General features: G+C 59.9%; 1 protein-coding gene across 1 annotated transcript; it reads left to right on the forward strand.

Annotated features, from left to right (window-relative positions):
• The first annotated feature begins 306 nt into the window (after positions 1-306).
• Asl (argininosuccinate lyase) lies at positions 307-9,102 on the forward strand. The gene is made up of 17 exons (XM_005328549.5): positions 307-398; positions 597-650; positions 3,472-3,666; positions 3,995-4,078; positions 4,303-4,359; positions 4,470-4,567; positions 5,686-5,763; positions 5,850-5,927; positions 6,351-6,403; positions 6,673-6,735; positions 6,912-7,026; positions 7,175-7,259; positions 7,351-7,410; positions 7,650-7,733; positions 8,480-8,560; positions 8,705-8,811; positions 8,904-9,102. Exons 2-17 carry the CDS (start codon positions 639-641, stop codon positions 9,046-9,048), a joined length of 1,395 nt encoding a protein of 464 aa, XP_005328606.1. The 5' UTR covers positions 307-398; positions 597-638; the 3' UTR covers positions 9,049-9,102.
• The last annotated feature ends 295 nt before the right edge of the window (positions 9,103-9,397 follow it).

Here is a 9,397-nt window from a genome sequence, read left to right on the forward strand (position 1 = left end):
CAGGAGGTGCTTGCTGAATGAATGAATGAGTGAAGGCATGGCAAACCTGCCACTTCACCTCACACGTGTGGCCTACATGGGCCCCAGCCTGTTGTCACACCCTACATGGGCCTCAGCCTGTTGCCACTGTCGACCCCCACCCGGATCGGCCATGCCTGCGCGTCTGCCAGTGCAGCTCCGACGCTGGTCAGGGCTCCCAGAGCAGGCCCTGCCCACCGCCACCGGGATGGCCACGCCCGTGAGCGTGATTGGGCTGCTGGGGCGACGCCCACCTCGCTCGGCTGCCCCGGATTGGTGAGACCTCCCCTGGAGGCGGGGACAGGGCGGGGCTTTGCTGACGCCGTCCGAGCCAGAAAAGCGCTGCTGGCGGAGGAGAGGGGACTGCGCGGCCAAGAGGGGTGAGCGTGTTGGGCAGGCGGGGCGGGCGGCGCGGGCGGCAGGGCGGGACTGGAGATAGGGGACCCGGCGCGAGCGGGGGCGCCGGGCTGCCAGCGTCCGCCTCCCGGTTCTGCGCTCCACCCAGCCCTGCCGGGCTTTGCGCGGCTCCGCCCCAAGGACCTTGTGGCCGAAGTCGCCAGTCCGGTCTTGTCTTCCAGACCGGAGGACCCACGCGCCTGAAGCACGCGGAACCGCCCAGCATGGCATCAGAGGTGAGTGAGGCCTTGGGGGTCCCGGTCTCCGGGCCTGCCAGCCCCAGCCGCCACCTGCGCACAGGAACCTCTCCTGTCACACCTGCGGTGGGCCACCTTCCAGGAGGCCAGCACCACTGGGCACATTGGCCAAAGCCCGGCAGTGACCTTTGCCAATGCTCACTAGTGTTCCCATCACTGTCTTCCCACTCCCCACCTTGTGCCTAGATGACTCTAGTGGAAAGCACTCTGACGACTGGGGGTTGGCTGGCCCTGCCCTGACCTGACAGTGTTGCTACCATCCAGAAAGGTGCCATCCACACATGCAGCTCTCTCATCTCTTCATTTCCTTCTTCCCAATGTCCTCTTGCCAGTCCCCACCCTACACAGTACCCCTCTCCTGCACAGAAGCTGTCCCTGTATATAGAAAAGGTAGCAGCCAGAAAGTGTCCTTGCTGTCCACTTCTGGCCTGTGGGAAGAGCCAGTAGGTAGGAACCTCACTGTGGCCCTCCCTGGTCTCAAGGGGTGCCTGACCTCGGCCTATCTCACAGTGTCTCCTTCTGACCTCTAAATGGCAGGGGTCCAAAGCACAGGCTCCTGCCTTGGGCTGCAGTGGATTTATCTAGCAAATTAGGATAATAACAGGTGCCTGCCTTCATCTCTAAGGTACTGGATCATGAGGTCATTGCTTTGAACCCTTCAAGCAAACGAGGCTATTAGCTTGAAGCTGATGAAGGGAACTCGAGGCCTGAGAAGCAGCTGTCTGGGTTCCAGTCCCTCTGGCCCTCATTAGCGGGCGAGTCACTTCCTCTCTCTCAGTTCATCAGAATAAACAGGTTAAGAATGTCTGCCCTGCTAGTGTCTGGATTGTGGTGGAGGGCCTGGACTTTGGAGCCAAACAGACTCGGTTTCTGTACCAGAGTCACTTGAGCTCTCTAAACATCCTTCCGTACTTGTAAAGCAGGGGTAACAGTGCCCACCTCAAAGCAGGGTGTAACAGCTCCTGGAATCCCTCCTCCAGGGCCACTAAAATAGGTACTCAATTAATGGTGGCTAAAAGGACAACATGATGTTCCCTGTGCACTGCAAGTTGGCTGTTGCTCATTCAACCCTGCCCTTCTGCCCCCAGAGTTCATTCTGGACCAGCTGTCTCCTGGCTGGGGGCAGTGCCCTCTCCTACCATGATGGGCCTACCCTCTCCTCAGTGACCAGTTGGAGGCACCTCACTCTGACCTCCTCCTGCCATCCTTTTAAACGCCTGCCAATGGGATGGGAGCTTAGTCCCAAAGTACAGTGGTCTGCCTTCTGACCAGCCTCCGGGTGGCCTCAGCTTGCCCCAGGCCATCTTGTGGGATGGTGCTAATTGGTTTGGCTGCAGCTCTGCTTGTTACAGTTGTAGTTATTACTAACAACTCAGGCAATGAGGCCCTGAAGCCAGCCAAGGGAGGCGGTGCCAGTCTGCTGAGCCTCCTCCCCAGCAGGCTCCTGGCTGGCTTGGGTTCTGACTAGCTGGCTCTGGCCCTGTGTCCCCTGTGGTCAGGCCCACGGCCCCACAGGGTGCTTTGCTGAAGATCATTTTAGTGGGGCAGCTGAAGGGTCAGCCCTGCTCACAAGGCTGGTGCGGGTGGAGGCTGCCTCTACAGGGCAGAGCCCCGCTGGGCACTGTCGGATCAGCTCACAGCCTGGGGCCAGAGCATTGCCAGCCCCTGAGGTGCACATTGCAGCCCCAGGGTCCCTGGCTACTCCCCAGTAATGAAAGCGCTGACTGAGCCCTCTCTAGCACCAGTGTTATACTGTGCCAGTGTGTGGCACATATATCCGATTGGGTGTTCACAGCAAGACTATCAGGTGCTGTTATTACTCCTGCTTTCAAAGAAGCAGCCCTGAGGGTCAGAGAAGGTGTGTAGTGTTCCCAAGGTCAGTGGTTTACAGAGGCAGGGCACTGCAGGGGGCGGAGGAGGACATTTGTTCACTGGCCCCTTGTAGACACGCCTCCTCTTCATGATACAGGTGAAGTAGCCAGCATGTTCCCTCCTGGTCCTGGGCACTTGGTGCTCAGGCTGCTCCCAGGTGTTCCACAGCCCCTCCCCTCTGCCCCTCTGCCCCTTGCCCTGGCCTATGCCCTCGTTCAAAACACAGATTTTGTCCTGTCTCTGTCCTCAGCTCATCGGGTCCTCGCCTCCTAGAAAGACAGCAATGGTGAGGGGTCAGTGGTCTCCAAATCCCCAGGCAATGAGGAAGAGAGGTGCAGGAAGCCGAGGCCTCTCAAGTCCCTGCTGTAAAGGTCCAGGACACCATAGCCCAGCAGAGGGATCCTAGTGGAGCATGGGGCTAAGGCGTGGGCTGCAGTCCCGGCCATTGGTGGGAGCCAGCTGCATGGCTCTGTGCCTCTGGCTCCTCTCTGTAGAGGACAGTAGTGGTGGCTACCTCAGAGGGTTGCCGTAAGCACATGCCAAGCAGTTAGCATGGTGCCTGGCACACAGAGAGAAAGCAGTGTATGCTCACCAATATTTATATACATGTCATTATCTTTGGTGAAACTCAGGTTCCAACAGGTGACTTCTCACCTTAGTCCATGGTAAGGAAGGACCAGGATTTCTGTTGGTCCTGGGGATGCCACCATGCAGTAGGACACATTCATGTCTTCCATATCCAGCCACGTTCCCACGCTCCTTCTTGAGAGCTCTGGGCGAGTCCCTCATCCTTTGAATTTCAGTTTCCCTGTCTGTCCAAGGAGAACAATCCTGCTCACTGCCCCCATCAGCAAGTTCCCTCAGGGCTATTTTTTGAGAGGCACTATTCGGGTGGGTGTGTGACTGATTGTTCCTGCTGTCCTGGTAGAGCGGGAAGCTATGGGGTGGCCGGTTCGTGGGTGCAGTGGACCCCATCATGGAGAAGTTCAACTCGTCCATCGCCTATGACCGGCATCTGTGGGAGGTGGATGTACAGGGCAGCAAGGCCTACAGCCGAGGCCTGGAGAAGGCAGGGCTGCTCACCAAGGCCGAGATGGACCAGATACTGCATGGCCTGGACAAGGTACTCCCATGTTCCAAGCTGCACCAGACCCCTTCCCTGCGACCCTGGGTTCCCACCAATTCCTGAGCACAACTTACAGCGTGCTGAGCCTGTGGCTTCCCTGTGGAGTATTGTCTAGTTAGAGAGCTGCTATGTGGCTATGCGCTATGTCTGCTCCTCATCTTTCAGTGGTCCCTATGTGCCCCATGGCCTATGGCAGAGATGTATAAGTGTGAGGAGCACCCTTAGGGCTAGGACTCCTGTGCTAGGACTTAACTTCTGTGCAAAGACAGCCATCGGGGAGGGCAGAAACCAGGACAGGGGCCCGGGTTGCTGTCACCCACTGCAGGTGGCTGAAGAGTGGGCCCAGGGTACCTTCAAGCTAAACCCGAATGACGAAGACATCCACACAGCCAATGAGCGCCGCCTGAAGGTATGACTCTCCCCGCCTCACGGCCCCCCTCCACCTGGCCCAGCCACTCATGTCATTCTGTTCTTCCTCGTTGGCAGACCTCTGTTGGGGAGGCCTTGGTAGAGATGGCGAAACCGTGGGCACTCCGGGGGCCCTGGGGCAGAGAGGGAGAGCCGCAGGTCCTGCAAGGATCCCTGGGGGCTGTGAGCAGGCAGTACCTGACCCTGTGCCTCTCTTCACCCCAGGAGCTCATTGGTGAGACTGCAGGGAAGCTGCACACGGGACGGAGCCGGAACGACCAGGTGCCATAAGCTCTTCCTCCCTGGGAGCCCAAGTGGCAGTCAGCTGGCAGTGCCTTGGTCCCCTCTGGGGGCAGCAATCTCCTCCCTGAGTGCCTCTTCCTCTTCCCCAGGTGGTCACAGACCTCAGGCTGTGGATGCGACAGACCTGCTCGAAGCTCTGTGCCCTCCTCTGGGAGCTCATCAGAACCATGGTGGATCGTGCAGAGGCGTGAGTCCCCCTTCTGCCCCCAGGGACACCCAGATGCCCGAGGGGACTGTCAGGGCAGCCAGCATCTCCCCTCCCTGAGGCAGATGGCCTGAGCACCAGACCCAGGTGGCCATGGTGACCAGTTAGTGAGGCCGGCTTTGGGTGTGGGGAAGTCCTGAAACAAGGTGGAGTGGCCAGGAGGGACATCTGCCTGCCTCCCCCACCCCAGGCCACCCTTGCTCAGCAGACAGGGAAGGCTGGCCCTTGGAGGGTTGGAAGGCAAGTGCCAGACCTCCAAGGCAGCACCTGGCCGAGCCTCGAGAAGTCAGAGTGGCTTGATGGCCTGCTAGTGCCCGTGTCCCACCCAGCAGGGCCGGCACAGGACAGAGCTCAAGGATGCCTCCCACCAGCCTCATCCCAAGCCTGGGTCTCTGACCTGAATCCTTTGGAACCAGCTTTGCCTCTTGCAGACCTTGCCAGGGGCTGCTGGGAAGTCCCAGTGTGGTGGGACTGACCTTGGTCAGACAGGCTGACCCCCCTCTTCCCTAGCTCTCCATGATCCTGTTTCACAGACCTCAGCCACCTGGGCATAGAACTGTGCCCCCCCCCCTTCACCTGACCCCACCCCTGCTGCTGGGAAGAGCAGGGAGTGAGTGCTAATGAGTACAGGAGATTTTATGGAGTGACGAAAATATCCTAAAACCGATTGCAGAGATGGTTATACACAGAACTGCATGACGGGCAGATCCCATGTGGAGTCTGTCTCAGTGTAGCTACTCATTTAAACAAAACAACCAATCAGAATCATCTCCGAAGCCCCTGTGCCTCTGCCTCACTTCTTCAAAGTGCCCTGTTGTCTCTGGGGTCCTTCAAAGCGTCTCTCCTGTTTAAAAACAGGCCTCGCACCTCGAGGTGGCACCCCCCATGGTCTCCTCCCCTGCTCTGGCCCCTGCTCAGAGCTGCCAGGCTAAGGGCCTAATCCACCCTTGGTCCCGGAGTGACCTTGTCCCTGACCATGGCCCTGGCCTAGTCCTTGGACCACACAGTCGCACCTCTGCTTTGCCCAGAAGACCTATTTGTGCCCAGGCCTATAGTGTCCTCTGACTTGTCTCTTAGCACCTGCTCCTCCTCCCCCACAGTGAGCGGGACGTCCTCTTCCCAGGGTACACGCACCTGCAGAGGGCTCAGCCTATCCGCTGGAGCCACTGGATCCTGAGGTGAGCAGCTGTGGCACAGGAGCACCGTGAGGGTCGTGTGGGAGGGGAGGCCCTGCTGCCCTGACCCCACAGCCTGCCTCCCACAGCCATGCCGTGGCGCTGACCCGAGACTCCGAGAGGCTGCTGCAGGTGAAGAAGCGGGTCAATGTCCTGCCCCTAGGGAGGTGAGTGGGGCCCCAGCGCCTTGTGGGCCTGGAGGGGTTGTGGGCACTGCTGGCCAGTCAGCATGGCCCTTGGGGATTGAAGAGGAGAAGCAGGAAGCACAGAGCCAGCCAGGAAGCCAGGCGACTGGCCAGGAGGAGAGGATGAGGACTGTACACCAACCCCCAGCTCTTCCAACATGGGGCCGACTCAGCCAGAAAACATGTCCAAGCAGGGCCCAAGCTTTCCAGGGAAGCTCCTGGAGAGCCCAGCTGGCCACCACAACCTGCCATTTCCCTGCGTGGAGACAAGTGTTCTGGCACCCAGGGCTGGGCCAGGGAAGGGATGGGCCCTGGCAACTAAGGCTTGGTTCGGTGGGTACATGTAGATGCGCCAGAGCCTGCCTGCCAGGAGCCCTGGTCACTATGAACCCCCTGTCCCCACAGTGGGGCCATTGCAGGCAATCCTCTGGGTTTGGACCGGGAGCTACTCCGAGCAGGTGAGGAGCCCTGCCTGTCTTCCCTGGGGAGAGTCACTCTCAGCACCTGCCAGGTGACCCCCCCACATGATTACCTGCAGGCTTGGAGGTGACTGAGGTGACCGGGTGCTGGGCACACTCAGGGTTGCTGCCTGGGCCTCTGCAGAGATCCCATCCCCTCCTCTGATCCTTGTTCCTGAGGGGAGTCAGGGTCGTGTGGGCATCCTGGTCCAGGGTGAAGAGGACACTTCCTGCCCTCCAGCCCAGCCTCATTTCCTCCCCACCTCCAGAACTGAACTTCGGGGCCATCACTCTCAATAGCATGGATGCCACCAGTGAGCGAGACTTTGTGGGTGAGTCCTGGGTGCCACCCACTCAACTGCAGGACCAGTCCTTGCATAGCGCCCCATGTTTGTGACCCACCCTGGGTCCTCCCGGGTTCTCCACCCCTGGATCCACCTGGCTCAGCTCTAGGCTGGGTGGGGAACCAGGAGGGCCTGCTGACCAAGCACCGCTGTCTCCCCCCAAGCTGAGTTCCTGTTCTGGGCTTCGCTATGCACGACCCACCTCAGCAGGATGGCCGAGGACCTCATCCTCTACGGCACCAAGGAGTTCGGCTTTGTGCAGCTCTCGGATGCCTACAGGTGAGTCCAGGTGGCCACTCGGCCTGTCCCACTGCCATCGCTTCCTTCCTCCTACCTCCCTGTCGCAACATCTGGACAGCGAGCCGCTGGGCCTGCAGGGCCACCCAGGGCAGGGCAGTCCCATCAGTGCCAGCATCTCTGTCCCCAGCACTGGAAGCAGCCTGATGCCCCAGAAGAAAAACCCAGACAGCCTGGAGCTGATCCGGAGCAAGGCGGGGCGTGTTTTTGGGCGGGTAAGCAGGGCAGCGGGGCAGGATCTCCGGGCCAACCCAGCATGTCCCGAGGGCACCCAGGTCCCATCAACTGAGCCTCCCTCTCCTGCAGTGTGCTGGGCTCCTGATGACCCTCAAGGGACTTCCAAGCACCTACAACAAGGACTTACAGGTCTGAGGTCGGGGAGGGGCGAGGGCCATCTGCCCCCACACCACACGCCAGGCCTCAGGGCCGGGCACACCCAGGCAGGTCACTGGGTGACTGCTGCTCCTCGTCCTGTACTCACAGCCCTGTGGCTGCCTTGGGGGCTGTGTTCTTCCTTGGTGTGGGGGTGAGAGGTGCTCAGTGGTCCCAGTGGGAGGAGTGGGACAGAGCTGCAGGGCCCTCACCTGCTGCTATGGACCCCCCAGGAGGACAAAGAAGCTGTGTTTGAAGTGTCAGACACCATGAGCGCCGTCCTCCAAGTGGCCACTGGTGTCATCTCTACACTACAGGCAAGACTGGTCTCCCCTGCCCATCTGCTGTTCTCCCTCCATCTGGGGTGGGCATGCCTAGGGATAACTGGGAGCAGGCTAGGTGGGCTGCAAGACTCGAGGGCTGTGCCCTCTTCTCGGGAATCCCAAAGGGCCAAAAGCTGCTGCAGTGGAGGAGAAACAGGTCCGGGGCCCAGGGCCCTTCTGCTGGCCAGGCGGGTTCTTCAATAATTTATCAGGGAAGATTTCGGTTGCAACAGTTGCAGAAAACGTCAGAGCGGCTTTGTACCCATGCCCAGCCGCAGTGTAGACCCCGCCGTCTTGCTTCAGCCGTCTGTACCTCCCCCAGTTATCCTGAAGCAGTCCCACCCCTTCATCACTGCATTTCCAAGTCACTCATGTGTCTTGAGCTCTGGTCCTCAGAGCCTCATCCTGGGACTAGCTGCATCCGTGTCAGCTGAGAACCTGACAGAAAGGTGGCCCCAGGCCCCACTCCAGACCACTGACCCCCGCCCTTTAATCAACCTGCAAATCATGCTGTGTGTGGCAAAGGCTCTTGCAAACCCAAAGACACTCTGGGGGCTCACCTAAAAGTATCGGGAATTATGAGAAGACGGGCAAGGAGAGAGTAGGGCAGATCAAATGGGCAGGAGAGTCTGCCCAAGTAGGGGACATCAAGGGTTTGGGAGTAGCCCCTGGGTCTGGGCCTGGCAGCACCAGGCTCCAGGGTCCCCAGGGCTCATGACTTGCCTGGTTGACGCCCCCAGATTCACCGTGAGAACATGGCTCAGGCTCTGAGTCCAGACATGCTGGCCACTGACCTGGCCTACTACCTGGTCCGCAAAGGGGTGAGTGTGAGGTAGCTAGGCGGAGGGCATGGGACAGGGCTTTGCCCTGAGCTGTGCACGAGGGAGGTCAGGAGGGGACAGGCACACTGGGTAGAGCACAGTGGAGGGAACTCACACCAGTGCCACCCCTGCCCTGCCCCCCAGATGCCATTTCGCCAGGCACACGAGGCCTCTGGAAAAGCCGTGTTCATGGCTGAGACAAAAGGGGTCGCTCTCAACCAGCTGTCCCTGCAGGAGCTGCAGACCATTAGGTACGGCCTTTCTCTGCTGTCCCCGGGAGGGAGCCTGGTCACCCCACACAGGGCAGCTTGGACTCCTTGACCCTTCTCCTGCCCTCCTCCAGCCCCCTTTTCTCAGGCGACGTGAGCCACGTATGGGACTATGGACACAGCGTGGAGCAGTACACAGCCCTGGGTGGCACTGCACGTGCCAGTGTCGACTGGCAGATTGGCCAAGTGCGGGCGCTGTTGCAGGCACAGCAGGCCTAGACTCCCCACAACGTGCTTCCAAATAAACCAGGCCCCAGAAGGGTGCAGCATGTTCTCGGCCGACCCTGTCTCCCTCAATGGCGCACTTGCCAGGGTCTGTTGAGCAGCTGGTGGGGGCCCCCAAGGAAGTGGAGAGGATGGTGACCTCTCACCTGGGTGTCCTCAGCAGTGCCAAGGTGGCCCCTGGTGGGCATGGCATGTGCCCTCCTTCCCAGAATCCTCTGGACGCCCTGCTTTCCTTCTCTCCTGTTTAATGTACCCTTCCCTGGACATTCAGGCACCATGACAGGTGTCCCTTGGGCAGCAGTCTATGCCAGGGCTGCAGGAGTAACCGTGCCCTCATGAGGGG

This window comes from Ictidomys tridecemlineatus, chromosome 10, assembly GCF_052094955.1.
Source record: "Ictidomys tridecemlineatus isolate mIctTri1 chromosome 10, mIctTri1.hap1, whole genome shotgun sequence".
NCBI lineage: Eukaryota > Metazoa > Chordata > Mammalia > Rodentia > Sciuridae > Ictidomys > Ictidomys tridecemlineatus.